We start from the raw sequence: 24667 nt of genomic DNA, 5'->3' as shown, positions 1-24667 counted from the left end.
AAAAGCTATGGTAAGTAGATGAAAGTCTACGGAGCAAAAGACCTGCATTCTATGAAACCTCTATAGTGAATTACCATTGCCCTATAGAGGAAATAATGATTTTTCTTTTTGTTGAGAGGATGAATATTCCCTAGTGGCAATATTCACCCTCTCAACACTTTTTAATGTTGCATATTTCTCCATATCAACAGTGTTTCCTAACCCCCCCCCCTTTTCACATTATTACAATTAGGATGACCACTCTCCCCAGTACGTTAATAATCAGTCAACAAGATACAGCAAATTAGATCAGCACTATCCATGTGTCCCATAACCAGATCAGTGTTCTTTATTAAACTACATCTGTTTGGTGTACATGTCATATAAATGACTATTGCATGCCGGCAAATGCACTAGTCTAGTGACTCTAGTAATGGCAACTTAAGAAAGTTTACATGGGAACTACTCATGACTTGGTCGTCAATGAATAGCAGATATATTTCTGCAAGCTTAACACTTTTGAAAACCAGTATGTGAATGTAACTGAGCTTGACATTGATGATGTAAAAAGAGGTAAATCAAGCTGGTCTTGATAATGTAAAAGGATAAAACAGGGAAAAAACTTATTTTGGTTCCATACTAGAAGACCAGAGCCGGAGCAAAAGGTAGAATTGGCAATAAGAGAGGCCTGAAGTTATGAACAGAGTTATCAACCAGTAAAAGAGACCTGAAGAAGAAGCCCTTAATTGGATGGAGAAGGTAGATCCATACTGCAACCCAGGCCAAAGTACCAGCAGTTGGGCCTCAATCCAGGCCCAAATAAGTACTAATGTAGGGGTACACCTGGGTTATTGTTTAGATATACAATAAAAAGGTTTTACTGTACAGACAAGGAAAGCTCTCTTTTCTTTGTGGTAAGACCTTGAACTTTAATCTATGTCCATTATCTGGCAGCCCTGTTCTTTCCTAGATTCTCTTCAGTTCATTCTATAGAATTTCTGTTATTTCTGCTTCGTTCATTTTCCCAGGATATTCATTCCTTCATTAAATCTAATTCAACATACCATCTGTTTCTTCTTCTAACTGCTGATTTTCTTCTTTCCTTTACTTAAAGCTTGTGTTTGCTTCTGAATTATATTCTTTGCTGTCATTTAGTCTGTGATAGGACAAAGGTTGACATCTTAGGTATCTAGAAGGGGGAAAAGAAAGGGTCAACATATTAGGTGGCAGCTTCTAGGTTTCGTTCACATATTTACATCTGGAATTTTGTATACCTATTACACAGTTATCTCTGTTAGTCAGTGCTTCCTTTGACAATTAAGTTGATGGCTTAATCATTTTTCCAAATCTCGTATCATGCAATTTAAGCAACTGAGCAGAAATGACTTCAGATCCTCCGTTCTGAATCTCTAAGCCATCAAACAGATTGGTTGGGCCCATTATCCCCTGCATGCATCAAGGCCCATCTTTCCTATGTGAGAATTCTGCTCACAGAACTATATAATGCATTGACTTGTTTACTTCATAAGAATATTCACACGAGAAAAAAACAAAATGTGCATCTGAAGAAACATGCATAGTTTCTTCTATTAATTAAATGTAAAGAAACACGAGCATTCATACAGTTATTTGTTTTATTTATTAAAAAAAAAGTGTGAAAAACATCCATAGTTTCTATTCAGAAATGTATGGAAACACGTTGAGTACTCCTAAACAGAAAAGGTTTTATAACTGTATATCCTGTTCCAAATTAAGGTGTAAACATCTACATAATTTTCTATTTGTACACTATGTACAAATGCTTGGCAACAATACATCAACACCCATGAAAGAAGGAAGAATCACTACCACTAACCTTCAGTTAGCCTAAATTTACTACCCTAATCCAAACTTTTTTCTGATGCCCACAGAAAAGCAAACTTCCACCTCTCTTTATCACCTAGTATTTTAAAATCCCTAAATTTCCCCTCCTTCATCCCCCTCCTACCATCCTCTGCCTCTCGTCATGAGCTCGACTGCCATCTCCTGCAGCATCCTGCAACAAGTCAAGCAAGGCTTTGACAACCCAGACAGAGCACTCTTCAACTGGAACGGAGACAAGACCCCATGTCACTGGAAAGGCATCAAATGCTACTCCATCACTGACTCAGTGAAAACTCAATTGACCTGTCCAGCATCAACATTGTCGGACCCTTCTGTACCATCTTCTGCCACCACCATAACAATCTCCTTTATTTCCCACTTCAACAACTCCATCAACTCGTCCCTCCCTAAAGAGATCCTTCATGTCGAATTCCAGCATCTCAACCTCTCCCAGAACCTTCATGTGGGTCCCCTCCCCTCTTCCCTCTCCGACATCCTAGATCTTCACCACCTCAACCTCACCGGAAACAACTTCTGCGATATTCCAATGAGCTTCAACCGATTCCTCCCCCCTGGCTGAGGTGCTATCACCATCAATTTAGTGCACGGTAGCGACGGAGAAGAAAGTAGTGGCTTTGTTGGAGACCTTGATGTACGAGGTTTTCCTCATGCAGTTGTTAGCTTGTGGATAACCTCCAGAGGATAAATAAGGGTGATCACTTGGACGAACTGATTTCTGATTAGTTCCCCATTGTTCATTGACTACGCCTTCCAGCCTGATCCTAGGCCCGCCCTTACCCTCAGTGGATGAACCTTCGGGAAATTGGATTCTCACCAATGTTTGCAATCTTTGCATTACTCAAGCAGACATGAGCCAATAGCGAATACCCTTTTCTTCACACCTATGATACTTCTTATCTTCACTATTTTTACGTTTTTTATTTTTTCTTGTGTTCCCTTTGTGAGCCTATCACGAGCATGCTGATCTGATCAGCCAAACTCTACCAATTCAAACTCAGAAAGAACAAATCGAGCCACTTCATCATTGTGTCACTTGTGTGTCCACTCTTTCTTCTCATGCATGACTCGGAAGAGGAACACTCCAAGAAACAATTTTGGAATACTAAAAACCAGTAAATGTGCCATCTTCTTGTAACCTAAGTGAACCTCTTAAGGAAGTAAAATTTCTAAACCACCGAACACTTGCAGACACAGTGAATTAACATTTAAAAGTATAGTATACCCTACCAGCCCAGCTTTTGCAGCATTGGCAAATATAGAGCTAGCTCTGCTGCCATCAACAAAGTCTGACGAAGCACTGCCTTGCTGGGATATTCTCCTCTCCATTGCCTAAAGAATAAACCTTCTGGGAAGAAGAATAGTTCAGATAGCCTAACAGGAAAGTAGATAAGAGTCATAACAAGGCAATCCAAATACATTAGGAAGGAGCTATTTTAGGAGAATTGAACCGACACCAAGGCATAGAGATTCGAGAATCCATTGACCAAGTGGGAGTATTGATGAAGTGTTGTTGAAACTCACTGAGATTATGAGCCGGGTCAGTGAAGATGATCAAAACAGAGGATTGAACCTTTGAGAGAAGGATGGAGAGGATCGACTACAAGTCATTTTTCAGACACCACCTTTCCCTACAATGAAAATCAATTTGAGCATTCTCTTGGTTCAGGATGTTTTTGACCATTTCTTCTGCGGAAGATCATGGCAGAGTTCACAGCAGGAGGCAGAGGATAGTATAGGAGGAGCTGGAGGGGAAATTTAGGTATTTTAAAGTACCAGGGGAGAAATGGGGGTGAAGTTTGCCTTTCTGGGAGGATAAAAAAAAGAGTTTAGGGTAAGGAAGTTTTGAGTAAATATAGGCCAAGAATGAGGATGGCAGTTTGCTAGTCTGGCACACCAAACCTTTTAAAACGAGTAATCACTATGTTTTGTGTGCTATGATATAGAGAAGTACTAGAAATCTAACATAATTTTCCCTGAACAGCAGGTATGATGTTTGTTGATATATTTCATGGATCTAAGATAATTCTAAAAGAAGCTTCCACAGATTTGTGCCTTCAATATGGATGTCTCCACACATAAATATATATTGATAGCGAACACTGAGGTCTAACTCAGATTATATGATATTTGAGGATCCACGTGTATCGCATAAAGATGTAAATAGAGAACTGAAAATAAAGCATCTCCTTGTCAAGCCCCTTCTCAAGATTAAATAAAAGTTCACTTTGTTGTTATGACAATATGAACCCAGAAGCACTGTGGGACACAAGGACATTATTCTAATAGTAAATACTCAGCTGTAATATCCGACTTAGGTCGGTCAGCCTATTTCCAGTCACTAGAACCGCCACAATTTCCACTAGCTTCAATAAAGAACTCCAGTTTTTGGTAGCACTTCAACCAAAACAACATTTTTCATCCAAAAACTACCATACTTTCATATGAAATGTGGAAATACTTCAGCAACACAAATGCTTCAAAAACTCAAAAATCAACAGTAGCAAACCAAGATTATTTTCTGAAACAACAGCTTGAAAACAATACTAAGCTGTACAAGATACTAGGTTGTACAACCCATGTTCAATGCACATTTTGGACTCTTAATTAACCTCCAAGTTAACAAAACCAGAAACACATAAAACAGAAAACTGAGCAAACTAAAAAGAAGTACCAAAACAAATCAGACCTGACCTGACCTGAGGCTGGATCACAAAAATCAGAAAAAAAATACCCTTAGAAAAAAAGAAGAGCAAATTGAAATATAACTCGATGATGTGAGTACACAAGCAAATTGAAGTGCATTCATTCTCACACCACTTGAGAACTTTGGAGCACCAACATCACATGATACAACATGGACAAAATTTAAAGCCAAAGCAAAACAATCTATCTAGACAAAAAAACTAGAATGGCGTTCCCAGGTCTGTATATCATAAATGTTTATATAACAATGCTCCAATATTACAGCCCCCCTTCCAAGTCCTCTTGACCATCTCCAATTACACCAAATTATCAAGTAACAATTCTTCATTTCAATGCTTAAGAATTAGTTCTATTTTCTACATATCACTAACTACATGTACTGTTTAATTATGATTTGAAATGAATATTAATTCCAATTGGGATTCTACTCCCCCTCTTACTTGTCTAGCAACTCTTTGCCATTTATTACCGACAAACTGTTCCAATTTATTAATCAAAATCCACTAATTACGCACAAAACAACACATTATTACGTATCATATATACCCATATTCACAATTTTGATCAGTCTTGGTTTGGATAGGCAAAGGACAATTACGTTAATGTAAACAGCAAAACTCCCAAGTTTTCTAAGACTAAAGTTTGCTTGCATCTTCAACAAGATATTCAAGAAAGGCCACTTCCACCAAATGGCCATTGAGTTAATGCCAAATGCTTCTCCAGGCAGAAATTCCTGGTGCTTCTCACATTCATAACCACTTTGAACATATTATAACCCAAATGAAGTATCGGATTCATCCCACAAGGTTCTCCAAGTTTCAACAAAGCTGGATACCCAAATACATTCTACCTGAAAAAGGAAGGCATAGCTGGGGAAACCGAAAAGGGCTTGCCTGACGTACCATGAGAAGTATAACAAGCTCCACAATACAAAGGAAACAGGAACATCACAACCTGAGTAAACCTAAACACAAACCTCCAAGCAGAACAAGTCTTCGAACGAAAAACTGTTCCATTTTCAAATTATATATGAAAATCTGTCCAACCATCAGGTCAAACAGTAGAAACAAAGACACAATGAAGTAAGCGAAATTCAACAAAGACCAAATGAATCAGCAAGAATATGCACATATAACTAGGGCTCTGATTAGGGCAAAGAACATGCCAGGAAAAGACTTGATAAGTATGAAGAAAACAGAGATTATAAAGCCCAGACAGGCATTTAATTCCACTCAACTAAAGTGAAAATGCTAATTGAAAAGATAGGTTTGAACACATAATAAATTATAGTAGAACCACAGCTCAAATTAAGGATAATGTTGGTATAAACTATTCCCTTGCAAGCTAAAGAAGTCACAATTATAAACAAACTTAACTTGTCACAGAAACTTCAGTTCCAAAGAACCATCTCCATTAAACAGGGCAGCAACCTGAAACAACGAAACTAGCATAAACCACCCCGAAAGCAAAAAAGCAGATATAGAAGGATTAATCACCTACATGTCTCCGATGCAAAATTACTGAAGAAAAAAAAATTGACTTCCATTCAGCAACCAATCACGTTCCCTCCAACATCGACAGTTTGATCAAAATTGCAGTAGCATTCTTCAACTTAATGCCTATTACCACGACCCTCAAAATTGGCCTTCCTTGACTTGTTGCTTGCATCTTCAACTGCATGGTCATCCGAAGATCTACAAGTCGAAGCAAAACCACACAGTTAAACAAGGATGATATTCCTCAAGATGACGGTATAAGAGTATGCTGGTAGTAGCAAAATTCAACATTATTACAGAGAAAAACCAAAAATAACCTACAATTTCTGTTTCTTGGCGTTGTCCTGCTTGATGCTCAGGACCATATCCATGGCCACCTTTTGATGTTCTCTCGTTTGGGAATGCAATTCCAGACCTTCCACTGTTTCACAATCAATTTTACATATACGGCACCATCCCACACTTCCAGGCTTCCTCTTTCTTGAATGATCAAAGGACTCCATGTCACCCTGAAGAGTTGACAATGATGAATAGAAGTGACAAAAGACAGCTGAGCGCATACAAAGAAAATGTAAACCATATACACATATTCATGCACCATTTATGTCTCCATGAAGCCCCAACCCCAGGTGGAAACAAACAAAACAAATGAACAGAAGAAAGGTCTAACATAAAAGAAGACATTAATATCTGAATATGACACTTACAGGAAAAAATCCATGATCATTTGGAAATCCTTGAATAGGGAAACTGCCCACACGTCCAGGTTCACTAAGGCGTCCGCCAATTGATTCTCCCATTCGAAGATGCGAAGGCAAATTCCCAGGCCCAGACAACTCATTAATACGTAAATGGCTGGGGAAAGCACCAAAACCAGCTGGGTCACTCATCCTCAAATGGCCATGCAAGTTACGTGGACCCAAAGGTTCACCTCCCCGCAAATGACTTAAACTGCCAGGTACAAAAGGTTCACGGTTCCGCAAATGACCGGGTAGAATTTCTGAACCAACCACATCACCACTCCTTAAATGGACAGGCAGTGCACCAGATCCAATATGCTCACCAATTCGCAGATTCCCAGGACCATTGGAGTCACCTCTTCGCAAATGACCAGGCAACATGGGAAACCTACTATCATGAAATGCACCACCAACTGAATCTGAAGGAAGATTGAAAGGCTTAGATCTTTCACCAAAAACACGTGATTCTCGGTCGTCAATATTCTCCAGGTGTGACTGAGTACCCAATGGAATACCAGCAGAAATGCCTCCAAACCTGCTTGAGGGAATGCTAGGGTATTCTCTGCCAGGACTTCTTGGAGGTCCCATAGCATCCACACGATGCCGACCTAATTCAGAGATAGATCTAAGGAAATCTGAGTGAGCTCCAGCAGGATCCACCTTCCTTCCAATGTTATCATCATGAAGACCAGCTGGCCTAGCTCTTTCTTCTGAATCCAAAGGATGTGTGGACGAACCACCAGGTTGATAGGGAGGCAACAATCTTGAAGTAGCAGCGTCTAATTTGGATCCAGAATCACGACCAAAAACAGGTGCCCTATCGAGGGGCCTAGGCGCTGCATCCATGCCAAATCCATGAGGCCTTGATGAGGGAAAATAACTTTCAAACTTAGGACCAGACTCATCTAGATGAGCTGGCCTCGGAAACTGCTTGAGATCTTCCTCAAACTCTCTTCGATCAATCATGCGCCTACCTGGTTCCATTGCAAAAGGCTTGAAGCGCTCATCTGATTGTTGATTGAAGCCTTCCTCGGGCAGCCGTTTATATCTCTCATCTGACAATGGTTTGAACCTTTCCTCTTGCATACCATGTGGAAATGATGGGTCCTGTATGCCAGCAGCCACACCCTTTCCTGGGACTCCATTCATTTTCATCGCATTAGATTGGATAGACGCCTGTCCAAACGGAACATGTTCTGCAGGTCCAGACATATTTGACTCGGGTTGTCTACCATCAAACTGGCCAGGCCTCTTATTCATATGCATTTCAGCCCCAAAAGGTTTACTAGGGCGTGGCGGACCCATCTGACCTTCAATACCAGGTGGAGGACCTCTCACCATCATCGCTCCATGTGAATCAAATGCCCCAGGTGTTGGCCCACCCAATGGGGGTCCTCTCATGGACTCAACTTGAGAAATTCTGGGACCTCCGGTATGGGTTTGGGGAACAATACCTTGATTGTGATACCCTTGAAGAACCAGAGATTGTGGTTCAAGACCTTTCTGGGGAGGACCCAGATGAGCTGGGCCCCTCCCAAATAATGCTGAGGAGCCTGGGCCTGCAGCATGGAAAGTACCATGAGGCTGCTCCACTATTGGTTGCTGGAAATGTTCAGGTGGAATTGATGGCTGAACTTGCTGTGGTAAATGTAAATGGGAGTTATACCCTTGAGGCCTCATTTGAACCGGAGGCGGCCCTGGCAAATGCATTTGATGTGGAGGCACTGTTGATGGTAACATTCGGTCCGGAGCAGGTGGTCCTTGCTGGTAAGGAGGAGCTCCATAATGCATTGGCTGTTGGCTAGAAGCAGGCCGACCAAAATTGGCTTGGGGCAAATTTCTATCCTGATAGCCATGGTGAGGAAGAATCAGCGAGTTGCCTCTTTCACCAGCAGGAAACGACTGTGCAGCTCCACGTTCATCTGCTCCGCTCTTTGGCATGTTCACATCCTGTCCTTCAGTCATCTCCATTTTAGGTGCATTATGAATTTCCTTAGTTTCCAACAAGGAATTCTCCTTGGGACCACTATGAACATCCTCATGGCTCTTAGCCCCACCTGGAGAAAGCTCTGATGACTTCTCACCAGCTTCTTCCTTCACTATCTGTTTAATTACAGGTTCCTCGGATGCATCTTCCTGCAACATTGATTCAGGGTCTTTTCCCAGAGTCTGTGAAGAGCCCAGAATCTCTTTAACAGAAAAATCAGACTGGTTGTTCTTATCTTCATCTTTATCAACAAGCTTCTCTTCATCAACCACCGGTTTGGAATCACTTTCCTTGGGAACCTTAAGCTCAGATGCATCAACATCTTGAGATAATGAGGTAATTGAACCATTTCCCTCCTTTCCACTAGTTTTGAGAGATGCTGTTTCATTTTCAAGCTCATTCGTACTTCTCTCAGGCATGGAATCATTTGGGTTATCAAAAGATGTTGGCTTAGATGTGATTCGCGCAGCAGCTGCTGGAATGTTTGTCCCAGACTGTGCTGTGGGCAAAGCAGGAAAGGGGGCATTCAGACTGCCAGATTGTGAAAATGCAGGCTGTTGAATGTAACCATGCAGTTGTTCAGAAGATGATTGTGGACGAATGCCTGTCCTTGATGGATAATTTTGATTTTGAGATGGTTGATTCGGACCAGGTGGACCAGGCAGCATCGGCTTGACATAACCCATTCCTGCAGGTCCTCCAGGAGACTGTGGAAATGGCTGTTGTGACACCCCATGATTTGGCATCATAGGCCTTCCAGTAAGATTTTGAGATGGCTGGACTTGTAAGCCCTGTCCCAGTGGAACATTCTGCTGCAACTGAGGATTGCCATAAGCGTGTTGCTGCAGAGGGCGCAAATGAGACTGTATGGGGTGCTGCTGCTGCATCAAAGGACCTTGTTGATGGGCCTGATTGTGGAGCAAGCCAGGTGTTTGCCCAGGGAATGGATGTGAATGCCCAGGGGCCTGCTGATGGAACTGTTGCACCTGTTGCTGAAGCACAGGAGTTTGTTGTTGGGGTGGGAGCATACCAGGGTGCTGATGCAACGGTTGGCTAGCAAGAGAATGTTGTGGCTGTTGCACAGGGGGAATGTTTGGATGCTGACCCTGCTGAGGCAACATGGCTGGCTGTTGCGGCTGCTGTGGCTGTTGCACTGGACCATGAGATTGAGGTGGACGAATTTGTGATGGTTGTTGATGAGGGAACTGACTCTGCATTTGAACAGGATGTTGTGGTTGGTGTGTCACACCTTGCTGCTGAGGGTGCATGTAACCAGGATGTTGTGGGGCACCGGGCAGCAATTGTTGGTGAGGCTGCTGTTGTGGATAAGATTGGTGGCCTGTCACTGCATGGACTGATGGATGTTGTGGCTGAGTTTGAGGCTGGGGCTGGGACTGGGGTTGAGGCTGGGACTGGGACTGGGACTGGGGTTGAGGCTGGGGCTGGGGATGAGGATGAGGTTGGGAATGTGGATGAAGATATGGTTGAGGATGAGGATGGGGCCGTGAATGTTGCATCTGAGGATAACTCTGGACTGGATGATGCTGTGGATGAGGATGAGGCTGAGCCTGTGAATATGGCTGAGGCTGTTGGTGCCCATGGGGGGGTGGTTGTACTGGTTGAAGTTGCTGCTGAGAGTTGACCTGTCCCTGCATTTGAGGTTGCACGGCCACTACAGCTTGGGGCTGTGCATGAGGTTGAGACTGGGTATGTGGGAGAGGTTGAGGTTGAAGCTGTGCCTGAGGTTGCACTGGTGGTTGGGCCTGAGCTTGAAGCTGAGACTGAGGTTGGGCCTGGGGTTGCAAATATACCTGGGGAGGATGCGGTGCTGCTATATGTGGGGGATGAGCTTGTAGTTGTTGTTGCTGATATTGCTGCTGTGCTTGTTGTTGGTATGGATCATAATGTTGTTGATAGATATCATATCCAGGGTATTGTTGATAGTATTGTTGGTATTGTTGCTGCTGCTGATACCACTGCTCTGGAGTTGGCATAGCCTGAGCTACAGCTTGAGGTTGAGCACTGGCACTGGCTTGATTTTGATCTTGTCCAGGCACAGGAGCTGCAGTGATCTGGGACGACTGGCCAGCCTGAGCTTGAGATGTCAGCGCACCTGCTGGATCACCAGCTTGGTTCTGTTCAGTTGCAGTTGCAGCACCTGGTGTAGAGGTTGCATCCTGGGCACCCTCTGCTTGCTGTGATTGAGGCTGCACACCCTGTTATTGAACCAATATAATCATCTTATTGTACTCAGAACCACCCAGCCAAGAAAGATATTACAAAAAATGAAGCCTTCCAACACTCACCGGGCAGTTCTGTGCATGTTCTTGCACTTGTCGATGCACAATTTGGGTACCACACCTGTTGCATACAACAGGAGAATTGCCAAAGGCACATCCAGCACAATGTGATGTGCATTCTGATAATGGACCCTGCCACGTGCATCCACTCCTGTGATAGAGACAGTGAACAACTATTTTACCAATGGTTTCAGCAAGAGCTTTATTTGATTCCACGAGAGGCTGCAAGAGAGGATAAAAAAAAATTAAGACAACATTATATGACAAGATCCAAACAGAAAAAGTAAACAGTTTGATACAGTAAATATATCAAGAGAGGATGAAAACCTTCGAATCCGCTTCAGTGACCAGGTAGCCATCATAAGGGCAAGCACGCGTGGTACTTACAACATATGTTAAACAAGGCTTGCAGTATAGATGAGTACACTGTGACTGAATGGCTTCATTTGGGTAGACGAGCAAGCGACAAACAGGACAGAAATATTCACCAGCAAGAGACTGAATGTTAAGAATACACTCGTTATCAAATCCCATATTGTTAGAGGGAGTTTTTGTTCACCTCCCGTTGCACATCAGATTATTCAGCCTAGATGAGATGGTAGAGGTCCCGCCTATCAGAACTCAGAAGAGTCAGTAACTATCCTTAACTTCCATATGCTCTCATTTGAACACATTACGCAGATTACTAAGTTCTGAAATAACCATCCTTGCCTGTAGGAAAAACTTGACAAAAGGACTAACAGAAAAACAGAATAGCCATTGGCCAGTGAACAATGGCATACCGTTACAAAATAAGCAAATAAATTATGTTCTTTATCATGTCACGACTAGCATTTGAGATTCTTGCCATGAAATCGGGGAACAAAATGAACATCAACGTTAAGAAGAAAGCCAAGAAAAAGCAAATAAATAAAGAATGATGAAGTTCAGAAATATTAGCAACAACATGCAGTGAAGAACTTGTCCAAAACAGATTCAATTCTATTGATGAGATAGGACTCCGGGTTTTAAACTGAAGTTGATCAGTTAGAACAGAAAAGGCCGGCTATACAATCGATAAACTGAATTCCTCACTAAACTAAAAAAAAAAAACTTGTAATCGTAGAACCATACCTGTAACTATGCTCCAGCAGTTAAATGCGATTTAATCAGATTTGCTAAACCCCAGACCAAGTACCATCAACGAATTACAGGTCTAGGGTTCTTACGATGGGAACAGTTACAATGACTCGAACCAGGATCCAGATCAGATGTACCCTCAAAGAATTACAGGTCTAGGGTTCTACGATGGGAACCGTTATGAGGACTCGAACCAGGATCCAAGATATCTAAACGAGAAACAAGAGCTTTGCAAACTGCAATGTAGGGGTTTCGGGGTGTTCAGTCGCGAGACGAAGCGGAGCTAGCTAATCTAAGGAGGGGAGGTAGGGGAAAGACGGTGCTTTATAGAGCATTGAAGCAAATGACGGCCGACCAATTTCTTTGATTTTGTTTCTCTTCAATGATCAAGGCTTTCGTGATTATACCCTAACGGCGAACTACGCTAGACGTTATCTCCCAGTTGGTTTGGGTCTGATGAAGGTAACCGGACCGTCGGGTTTGATGTCAATATGGAAAAATTACAAGATTACGTAAAATTGATTTTTTGATCTTAAGGTTGCGTTTCGTAACGGTCTGAACAAAAAACGTTCGTTCTTGACTATAAACGTTCTTTTACGTTCTTGGCCTAGAACGACGTTCTGAGACCGAAAATGACCGTTTGATAACGTTCTCAAGAACGTTGTTTAGAACAAAAATGGTGTTTGGTAAAATATGTTCTTCCCTATTTGATATTAATTACAATAATGTTATTTTTTTGTCAATTATACCAAAAAAAGACTTGTAAAATCTTTTTCTCTTATCAACCTTAGCATAAAATTAAAATATCTCATTAACATAGCCAAAGTAAGTATAAAAAGATGTCAAATTTCAAAAATGTCATTAAAATTAGGTTCTTGAGTGGATTAGTGGCATAACTAACTATGCTATGAACAGTTGAATAAAGAGGGCCTTGGTGGACTCGAACCATCATCCTCTTGGAACATGCTCATGTTCCAAGTGCTCTACCAATTTGAGCTAAAGGCCCATCAAGTTGTCAATGAATTAACACAACAAATTAAACCAAATTATATTCTCCATTCTTTTGGATTCTAAAAAGCCAGGAGATTCCATAGACTGAATGATCTTAACTAACTGAAGCACTTAGCTATTTTGGACATGAGAAGTAAAGAAATTTTTTGTTTTTCAAAGAAAAGGCAATTAGTACAAATAGAAAAATGGTGGTGCCAATGCCAGAACCTTTTGAAATTGGTCCTAAGAGATAACATAGATGGGCCCTGCTCTTACCTGCCATTCATTGCTTCCTTTCTCAGTAATTTCTCTGTCTTCCCCAATCCCCTTTCTCCTATGTGAGTGGAAAAAAGTAAAGGCAGAAAAGGTATGGATATGAAAGTTGAATCAACTTATAATTTAAAGGGCAATCATATGATAATCCCCCCTAGGGTACCCAGATCAAAAATCAAAAGTTCAAGTTTAAACCATTCTCCCCTGTCATACCCAGATCAATATCATCTAATCAAGTCCTTCTGGGCTGAAGATCACATCTCATGATCAATATCTTATTAAAATCTGACCTGTTTCAAATTCTCTTGGATGGTTTTCACAGTGATAGATTTAGAAACCAGATTTAAAAATATATTTAATAACAACAAATCAAAGTTTCAGATATGGTCCAAAAGCTGGTCGAAGGTCAATTATATGGAGAAGAATGGTTTCCCAAATTTTGGCTCAAATCTGATGGACAAATCTTAAGTAAATAGTGTTGGAATCTGATCAGATTTCTTGTTTGGGAGATATCACCAGTTTACTTTGCTGGTTGTGTCCATATGCGATTCTGCCTATTGGATTGGAATCTGAACTTTCCTTAGGGTTGCCTTGACCAAAACTAGCATGGTGTTTTCTGTAGTCATAAAGAGAAAAGGAAGTTGATAAGGACTTTGTTTATCAACATACTGTTTCCTAACCAGACAGTAACACCACTTTTATATAGATTTCATTCAACTTTAGACCTGTTTTTCCATCATGCAGAATATACCATCAGGTGAAACACCAACACTCAACCATAAATTATATGCTACGATGTACCTACAATATACCAAAGTAACCAAACGAAGCCCATCCCACTTACAAATTTCCTTTTATTGTTTCCTACAACTAGAATTGATTTCTGCAGCCCCCTGTAGTGCACTGTTCTTCTCATTGATTCTATAGGTCAGAATATTATTTCCTACATTCAGGTTCAAATCCATTGGCCTGCTTTAGCTCCTGCATATAGACAGCAAAACTGTCCATACGACTGTTTGTTTCCAATAGTTCTTGCTTGAATTTCAATCTTGTTTATCTATGCTGAGTTGTACAATCACTGAGAAGAGAAGATGGGAAGAGAGTTGGATGATAGATGGTGTCTATATCATACCAGCCTTCATGTTTTTATATTTAGAAAGCCAAATAAGAGTTACAAAAGAATAGGACTCTAACACCTCTTACCTAGCTAAGCCTAGAACCTAATTACAATAGGAAACTGAAATATAACTATAATAGGAAAGAGAAACAATATAACAATTAAATCCCAAATTACTTAGCTAAGACTACCCTCCCATGCAGGTATCTTTAACAGGCTCCATTGAATGTCCAGCCCTTTTTGGGCCCATAAATGGACTCATGGATGACTCACAATTTTCAGTTCTAACAAGACTCCCCCCTTTTTTGTCTTTTATCTTCTGCTCTAGATTATGGAAGCTTTAATAACATAGCAAACTGTGCTTCATTGGCTCATTATTTGTTATTCCTTTTACCATATATAGTTCTGATATCTAATCCTGATTCATTCTTCCCTCTCTCTCTCTCTTTTTCCCCTTTCCCTTTTTTTTTTTAATACCAATTACATCATAAACTACTCACAGAATAATGTAAATACAACCAACATCTCCATCGATCGAAACTCTATAGATCCTAAGCTAACGAACTACTAAAGTTGTCATTTTCGCCTTGCGGCTACGATAACAGAGTACCTTGAAGCATTCTGATCTCTATCATTTAGTGAATAAAAGTGGTATAAAGAACACTTCAAACGATTAGAAAGTAGTTCCTAGTTGCCTAACACCATCTTCAGAATATTTACTTCAATACCCAAAGCAAGTTAATCAAAAGAAGGGAGAAAAAAATATCAAATGAACCAAATCAAACAATAAATGGAAACAACAAAAATGGTGAGGAAAATTAGAGAAAATAAAAAATATGGAGGTAAAGCAATATTTACTTGGCAGATATCACATTTAGGGAGCTTGTTGGAGAGGCACTGAAGAAGAAGCCTCTGATGTTCGCTTGCAAGCTTGTTTGCTTCATGAACTTCAATGTCAAAGTTGCCGGTGCCTTCTCACACACATCACATTGGATTTTCATCCTCTTCCTTCTAGTCTTCTTTTTTTTTTACTGATAATTTTTTCTTCTATTTCTCAACTCTTAAAATCTGTAGAAGAGTTCTTGGAGCTACCCAGATAGACTATTTTCAATAATCTTTCAAACACACACAGAGGTTCCCAAGAAACTCTGCAGAAAGGGGAAAAAAGAGACTTCGAGTAAAGCAGAACAGACAGAGAAGTGGGTTTTGACAACTCTTTGAGCTATGAAACTGGTTGAGTCTTAAAAGATTCAAAGAAGGCTGAGAAAACCCAAAAGAATGGAAAGAGGGAACAAAAAAAAAAACTCTGAAGATGTGAAGAAATAAAGAAGCAGAGAAAGACTGAGAAGAGAGAAAAGAAGGAAGGAAGGAAGATGGGAATACGTGTAAGAAGAAAGACGTGTGGACAAAGTGGTTGGTTAAGAATCACCGTAATCGCAACAGGAGATAATGTTTGATTCTCATAATAATCAACGAAGCTTCGGTGCGATCTCCTCCTAAATTCACATGGCAGACAAGCACACGGCTTCTTCAAAATTCATATTCCATAATCTCAAATCATACCAAAAAAATCCCTAAAATTACAGATCATACAAAATTCCCAAATCATACCAAAAAAATTCCTAAAATCCTATACCTTTTCGGCTGAATCCTTCCAAGTATAGGGTTGGTGATCCAATTCCTGAGACACAATAACACACAAAAACCCCCCATTAACCGCTGATTTTCGCACAACAGGGACGACCTAGACACAGAGAGAGAGAGAGAGAGAGAGAGAGAGAGCGAGCGAGACAGAGAGAGTGAGAGGGAGAAAGCGAGACAGAGAGAGCCAGATAGAGAGATTGAGAGAGAGAGACAGAGAGAGGAAGCGAGAGAGAGATGAGATCATGGTTACCTTGGCTGTCGTTGCAAGTACCTTCTCTTCCTCTGTTCCTTCTATTCCCTTCTCTTCCCCCAAGGAGGCTGTTGGCTTCTTTTCTCGAAATCACGGGATTTCACGTTATCGCGATGTAATTGTCGTTCTTGTTCTTTACAGACCGTGTCGAAGACGGTCTGTAAAGAACGTTCTTTTGGTGATGAAAATCTCCGATTCGTTCTAAAAGAACGAAAAAACGAACCGCAAAGCCAAACACTTTTTCATGTTTTTTTGTTCTTTTTGAACAAAAGAACTGTTCAAAACGCTGTTCTGAACGTTACCAAACGCAGCCTAAAGGTCAGCAAAAGAATATTAAATATTAAAAATTAGAAAAATGAATAATATGGATGTTTGGGATTAATGTGCAAACATACGAAGCCAGGGATAACAAACCTTCAGCATTGCCACCGGCAGAAGTGCAGAACACAATACCACAAACCTTTGATCAAAGGATCCACTTTTGGCATTGTCATGCGCAGATAACCTTGGACAAAGCATATGAATATATCCTTAAATATACATCCATCATCCTTCAAACTGGTATTTGGATCTCTTCTGCGAATCCTAGCTGATATCTTGATAAATAAAAGAAAGGTACATAGGCCAATAATGAGACTCAAGCTGCCTCTTTCTTAGTTAACAAATCTGCTAGTGAATGAACTTCCATATAACAGTGAGGTATCTTCAAAGAGATGGATGCTAAGAAATGATTACGGTGATTCCATTGCTGCAATGAAGAGAGCAGTAAATGAATCTAATTCAATCCATAGGTTTTGAATTTGTTTCTTTTTTCCCAACTCGATGACTATGAAGAAAGCAGTAAACTCAACAAAGAAATTTGATTCACACCCAAATACTGAGTAAAACAACCTTGAGGAGCCCTGCTACAAACTGCTCCTGCATGGCCTAGGTTCCCCAAGAAGTGAGAACAACATCTATATTCAATTTAATCCCACCCAAAGCAGGATTGCACCAATGAACTTCCATAATTCTTTGAGAAGCTGAATGAGGAAAATTAATACCCAGATATTTTGAGATTAACAAATCATCCATCGAATTGATTTTGCTAGACATCAATGGACTTGCTTCTTCTAAGTCTCGCATGATCATCACTATGACGACATTTGAAGTCCTTCCCTTCACATCAAATCTTCTTAAATTCCTCTTATACTATACATGCATTGGGATCAAAATAAAACAAGCCAACCAGAAACAGTTGAGCGAGACTAAGGCTAACTTTTGTTTCCATCAAGAAAAAAATCATTTAGATTTTAAACATTCGGCCAAGCAACTTTGTATATATCTAAACACTTGATCCACATCTTTTTAGGGAAGGTCATGTAGGATTTATTTCTATGTTTATGTCCCAAATGACTGTTGACTTGGTTCCATTATGGAAACCCAATATTTGATTTTGTATTGTCGTCAATCTTGGATTCAATTAGAGATTCCCTCCATATGTGTCTGGCTGAAAGTAAGGAAACCCATCTAATCTAATTGGACATTACCTTAATGCGAGGTAGTGATTAAGGTTATAAAATTGGAGATTTGGTCCTTCCCTAATCCATCAAACATTCTCATTACCATTGAGAGAGAATCATTGTGAAAGGAACATAGGGAAGAAATCAAATCTTCTTTAAGAATGTGGCGTTGTGTCTCTAAGAAAGGATTGCAAGGCAGCAGATGCTCAAGCTATCGGTTCATTTTCATCGGTGAACGGTATGTCGTTGAACACCTTTATTTGTAGTGATTCATTGCATAGAGCAAAGATCAGAATGATGGGAGGTTGTTTATGAAAAACTCCCTTCAGATGGTATCAGAGCCCGGGTTGTAGCCCTCATGCTCTAAATCGCTTTGTTTCTTTAAAGAAACCAACCATTAGAGTGAGTTTTTGGTTAGATTGTTCTTTGAATCACTTTGTGTGGTTTGTTTTTGGACAATTGGACACCGGATTTGTGTTCACCGAACTACTGCCATAGTTTGCCCAAAATATGAGAGCCAACGATCACCTATAGAGGCCTCATCAGCCAACTGTTTATTCACAGACAAAACTTGTACGAGTTCTGGTTTATGCGTTCCTAACTTAAGATTGAAGAAAAGGATAATGGTGTCATTATTTGATTTGTTTCTGGACTTTTCGGTCTATTAAATGACTTATTTAGTTATGTTTTACTATTGTGGGCTATAGCTCACTAATGGGCTGTCTTTTTATGAAAAATAACAATAATAAGTAATAGTTTAGGGCCCATAGTGCTTGGCCCATTAAGACTAGACCATCATGTGAACCAGTTTGGTTCGGTCCTATTCAAACCAGACCAAACCAGTTCCAAACCGAACCTACCGATTCAAAACGGACCCGACCCGGATCCATTTTTTTTTGCCCCAGAATTTGACCCGACGGGTCAACCAGTGACTTGACCGAATTCCGGTCGCCAGCGGTTGGAACTCTGATAGAGATTGAAATATTCTGGCCACTCTTTAGAAACATGCTTGTTTAAGTTTATTAAACTGATTTCTATTTATGTTATAAACAGAATCTGTTTGTTTTAATTTATGAATTAATTTATGTTTATGTTTCTGTTTCTGTTCATAAATAGAAACTGGTTTGTTTGAATCTATTTATTTAGGCTATCTTTGGTATCATTTTTCTTTTTGATTTTTGCCTATTTAACATAAATCATTAATGAAAACCATTTTTTGTCAAAACATAAAAATGGTTTGGTAACCAATAGACATAAAATGGTTTTTTTTGAAGAAATAGGTTTGGTATCCCTATGTTCAAAATGGTTTTTTGAAAAAATGGGTTAAGAGATGTTCGCTTCACCCACCTTCCTTATAACTCTCTCAGCTCTCCTTCCTTAAAATCACAAAGATCTTCAAGTAAAATCAGCAACGAATCAACGATAGCATGATCTACAAATCGAATTACAGAGAAAAACATGAAGACCAAGCATACAACAACAAACTCTTAATTTATTTAAAGCCATCAGAGAGATCGAGAGAGAGGAAATACCTCTGATGCATTGACAGAATGATGGAAGTAATGATCGAGAGAGAAGAAACCCTTTTGGCGCGTTTCTTGAATTTGATCCACAGAGCCCTAATGAAAGATGAGAACAAGGATTCTCCATCTGAGAACAAGAGCTTCACTAGTCTATAGATTCACATATCCCGTCAATGCCTATTGCAACAGCCCGTGATTATCCATAGGGGGAAAAACAAATAAATTATTGGGTGCTTTTATTCCTTCAGAACATGATTACCTGAAGAAAGACTGGGGGATATTGAAAAAAAAAAAACTGTCCCTCGGAAAGAAACAAAAAAGAGCTATAAAGCAAGCTAACAGAAGGAATTGGAGGCAAAACAACAATGTGTTTGGAGAGCACGAAACAGGGGTTCAATGACTTCGGCCCCTGCTTGGCTACTTGTATTGGTAGAAGACCCATTTCTTCTTGGGTCCAATCACTAGCTGTGATGGTGACTCTCGATTCTTGGATCCCATTGGGGCCATTGAATCCTCTTCCTCTCGACACTACTCAGATCCTTTCTTGGCAGCGGAATCCCATCTTCATCCTAAAAGGGTTTCTATTGCTCCCGCTTCTATGATCTCATGAACTCAAGAAGGTCCCTTCATTCAAGCCGATGCACCGGCAAGGGCTGCTCGATCATTCTCCATGGCGGTGGGGGGCAGTTTTCTTGATATTAAATTCTAATTGGGTTAATTTTTTTCCCTAAAAAATATAAAAGAAAGGGTTCCATGGGCGGAGGTGCAGGGTCGAAGAAGAAGAATAAGAAGAAGAGGAGGAAATGCAGGTGGAGTCACATGAAGAAGAAGATGAGGGGGCGGGTGGAGTGCAAGAAAAATAAGATGATGGGGGAGTGGCGAATGGTGTTTCAGCAGGAGGAGGAAGAAGAAGAAGGAGAAGAAGTAGAAGTAGAAGAAGGAGGGTCGATCTTCTAATTAAATGAGAAATGACACTCCTACCCTTTGAATTTTAACGTTATGAGCACGTGCTCATTAAAGTCCCCGAAAAATTGACCAAAAGTGATTTTTGGCCAAAACACATAAATGGGTCAGGACCTATTTTTGGTTTTTGGTTTTTTTTCAATCTTTTTAAAATAGAAATAGGCTCCATAAACAATACCAAACGCAACCAAAAACGTTTTTTAAGGCAAAAATCAAAAATAAAAACTATACCAAAGATGGCCTTAGAATTTGTGTTTCTGTTTCTACTCTATTTATGTTATAAATGAAATTAAGTTTGTTTCTGTTTATGAAAACAAACATGTTCTCTTTAAATTAGTTTATGTTTGTTTATGATTATTAGCAACAGAAACTTGTTATTAGGGATAGAAACAGAACCTTTAGCAACGGAAATTTGTGTGTGACAGAATTATTACAAAATCCTTTCCACTGTGATTCTGTCTTCATTTTAAATCCGATTTTGATTCCGTCTTCTCCCATGCTTGTTATTTTAGGAGAATTTTAAGATAAAATATATTGATGACATTAGTTGCACTAAATTTTGGAATAATAAAATTAGTAATTTATTGATGTCATATATGACAAGATGTTGGAATTTTAGGAATAAAACTAAGAAACTAGTGATTTGATTGCCGCCAGAGCGGATCAGTCATGAAATTCAAAGAGATTGAACTTAAAATTATTAATCCTAACATCATTAATGAAATGACATTTTAAAACTTGAAATTTAAGGCATTAAAGACAATCACATAGTTGAGATGAGTGGGAGTATCCCAAGGTGCACATTTTTCTCAACTATGTTGAATCTAACCGTTAGCCTTAAATATAAATGAAATTTTATCCCAAATATATTGCAACTAGTTTAGGGTATTAGATCATGCAATTAGGATTAAAAGGGAGTATCCAAAGGTACACGTTTTATCATAATTGCGATGGTCATAACCGCTAACCCCAAACATTACTGTGATAACATCAAATTAAAGATAAATTATAGGGCATTATGATAAATCATTAGTTTAGCAGTTAGGTTGGGATGGGAGTGTCCAAAGGCACACATCACTGTCTGGTTGTGTAGATAGATTTTTGGTCCTATGGGTGACTTCCAACACCTTTTGAGTGAACCACTAGTGTGTTACTTTCTTGATCCCAAAGGATAGATTGTAATGATGCAATAGGTTGCTTTTTCTAGTACTGTTAAAACTCAAAGCATTACAGATAGTAAGCATGTATTCTATTCCATTTCAGAGGGTATATCATCTATAATAGTACCTAATACCATCCCTATCCTTAATGGCTCCAACTACCCGGATTGGCACGAGGAGTTGATTTACTACCTAGCTATCGTTAATCATGACTATTGCTTCCGAATTGCGAAACCTGCTGATCTCACTGATGATAGTACAACAGCTGAGAAAGTTCTTCATGAAAAATGGACCTGATTGAACCATCTGTGCCTTTTGTTCATCAAGAAGACCATTGGCAAGACTATTAAAGGATCGATCCCTTAGTTTAACAATGCAAAGACCTATTTGGCAAATGTTGAAAAGCGGTTTGCTTCAATAGACAAGTCACTTGCAGACACTCTTATGGGAAAATTAGTGTCCATGAAATATAATGGCAGCAGTGGCATAGGCCAGCATGTCTGTGAAATGGCAAATTTAGCTGCAGAACTTGAAAAGCTGAATCAGAAGATGAATGAACCATTCCTTATTGAGATGGTTCTGCAATCATTCCTTGATAAATTTGAACCATTCAAGATCCATCGCAACACGAATGATAATGACTGGGATCTGAATACGCTTCAAAGTAAGCTAGTTCAGGAGGAGCAGAGATTGAAGCAGGCAGGAGGTCAAGTGGCCAACATGGTGTCACATAAACGTAAGAAAGGAAAGAACTTTAAAGCTACACCGAAGAAGCAGAAGACCAATCCACCTGCTGACAATAAAAACTCTGGCAAAGTGAAATGTTTTTTCTGCAAGAAGGAGGGCCATCTTCGAAAAGACTGTCAGAAACGTCGAGCCTGGTTTGAAAAGAAGGGTAATAATTCTATTCTAGTATGTTTTCAAACCAATCTCATTGACGTTCCTTGGAACACATGGTGGATTGATTCTGGTGCAACTGTGCATATATCGAATTCCATGCAGGGATTCCTTTCAACCCGGAGCCCAAGTCTCAGTGAGAATATCATCTACATGGGGAACCGGATGGAGTTTGAAGTTTGAGCAATCGGCACTTGTAGACTCATAATGGATATTGGATACCAACTAGATTTATCTGACACTCTCTATGTCCCCTCTATTACTAGAAATCTTGTTTCTCTATCAAAACTTGATTCTGAGGGTTATGACTTTATGTTTGGGAATAATGTTTTTAAAGTTTATAAAGCCAATAATCTAGTATTTACTGGATATTTATATGATGGTCTTTATAGATTTAATTTGAACTCCGATTATGAAAATTCTTTACTTACCTTGTATGTGAATGTTGGATCTAAGCATAAATCCAATAGTGATGATTCTTTGACCTTGTGGCATAGGCGCTTAGGTCATATCTCTAGACCTAGAATGGAAGGGTTAGTGAAAGAAGGTGTGCTACCTACACTAGACTTCATTGACTTTGGAACTTGTATAGATTGCATTAAAAGCAATCAATCTAGAAAGAATAAAGTGGCCGCCACAAGGAGTGATGTACTTCTGGGATTAATTCACACCGATATTTGTGGACCTTTTGACCCCTGCATTACTGGTGAAACATATTTCATCACCTTTATCGATGATTACTCACGGTATTGTTACGTCTACTTGTTGAAGGAAAAGTCTGAAAGCATAAATGTCTTTGAGACATTTTGTGCTGAAGTCGAAAATAAGTTGGACAGAAAGATCAAGACCATGAGGTCAAATAGAGGAGGTGAGTATTATGGTAGGCATACAGACCTAGGACAAGTTAAAGGACCGTTTGCTCGTTTCCTCAAATCGAAGGATATTACTCTCCAATATACGCTTTTTGGTATACCTGAACAAAACGGAGTTGTAAAAAGACGTAATCGTACCTTTAAGGATATGGTTCGTAGTATGATAAGCAACTCATCGCTGTCTAAGTTTTTGTGGGGCGAAGCTTTGAAGACAGCCGTGTATATCTCGAATCAGGTTCTCAGTAAGTCAGTTCCTAAAACTTCTTATGAGTTATGGACGGGAAAGAAACCTAGTTTGAGACATTTACACGTATGGGGCTTCCAGCTGAAGCCAGATTGTATAATAACCCACATGAAAGAACACTCGACCCTAGGACCATTAGTTGTTACTTTATTGGTACTGCTAATGGTCAAAGGGATTCAGATTTTATGCACCTAATCATAGTACTAGGATTGTGGAAACTTCAACTGCTAGATTCCTAGAGGATGGCAACATTAGTGAGAGTGATAAACCACGTAATGTGGTATTTGAGGAGCTCCGAGTTACACTCCCAGCTCCTGCACAACATAATAGTGTTGTTCTTGCACAAGTCATCATTTATGATGATCCTGTGGAACAACAAATTACCAAGGATGTGCCACTCCATGAGGACATTGTCACTGAGAACACTGTGGATTTACCTCCACCTCCTCCTCAGCCAGAAGTACAGGGTAGACCTCAAAGAGTAAGGAGGTCTGCCATTCCGGATGATTACATAGTGTATCTCCAGGAGTCTGAGTTTGATATAGGAATCAAGGATGACCCTTTAAGTTTTTCATAGGCTATGAATGATGATGATTCTAGCAAATGGGTAGCTGCCATGAAAGACAAGATGAAATCCATAAGCAACAATGATGTTTGGGAGCTTGTTGAACTACCTTCAGGGTTTAAAGCAATTAGTTGTAAATGGGTATTTAAGACCAAGCGCGATTGGAAGGATAAAGTTGAGCAACATAAAACCAAACTAGTTGTGGAAGGTTTCACTCAGAAGAAAGACATTGATTACTATAAGTCCTTCTCTCCTGTTTTTAAGAAGGACTCACATAGGATCATTTGAGCATTGGTAGCTCATTATGACCTGGAGCTTCACCAGATGGATGTGAAGACGGCATTCTTGAACAGGGATTTAGAGGAAGAAGTCTACATGAACCAACCAGAAGGGTTTAGTGTACAAGGAAAGGAAAGTCTGGTGTGCAAATTAAAGAAATCAATCTATGGACTTAAACAA

At 39.9% G+C, this 24667-nt stretch overlaps 1 protein-coding gene and 1 long non-coding RNA gene across 9 annotated transcripts; both read right to left on the bottom strand.

Moving 5' to 3' along the window:
* Positions 1-816: 816 nt before the first annotated feature.
* LOC122649996 lies at positions 817-23873 on the bottom strand. Its single transcript, XR_006331355.1, has 4 exons — positions 23863-23873; positions 23088-23102; positions 2754-2760; positions 817-1046 (listed from the first exon to the last, which is right to left on the bottom strand). It is a non-coding gene; the product is annotated as an uncharacterized LOC122649996 (long non-coding RNA).
* On the bottom strand, positions 5851-12334 carry LOC122649995 (trithorax group protein osa-like). Of its 8 annotated transcripts, none has more exons than XM_043843282.1 (8): positions 12203-12334; positions 11417-11812; positions 11096-11311; positions 7777-11005; positions 6769-7638; positions 6384-6654; positions 6067-6260; positions 5851-5996 (listed from the first exon to the last, which is right to left on the bottom strand). In XM_043843282.1, the coding sequence occupies exons 2-7, from the start codon at positions 11621-11623 to the stop codon at positions 6179-6181; spliced, it is 4875 nt and encodes a 1624-aa protein (XP_043699217.1). In that variant the 5' UTR covers positions 11624-11812; positions 12203-12334; the 3' UTR covers positions 5851-5996; positions 6067-6178. The 8 variants fall into 8 exon arrangements, with proteins under 8 accessions (XP_043699217.1, XP_043699214.1, XP_043699210.1 ...); XM_043843279.1 differs by having other exon boundaries at positions 6769-10213; positions 10256-11005; XM_043843275.1 differs by having other exon boundaries at positions 6769-11005.
* Positions 23874-24667: the final 794 nt, after the last annotated feature.

The sequence above is a fragment of the Telopea speciosissima genome, chromosome 2 (assembly GCF_018873765.1).
Source record: "Telopea speciosissima isolate NSW1024214 ecotype Mountain lineage chromosome 2, Tspe_v1, whole genome shotgun sequence".
Classification (NCBI taxonomy): domain Eukaryota; kingdom Viridiplantae; phylum Streptophyta; class Magnoliopsida; order Proteales; family Proteaceae; genus Telopea; species Telopea speciosissima.
This window is presented reverse-complemented; position numbering and strand designations above follow the sequence as displayed.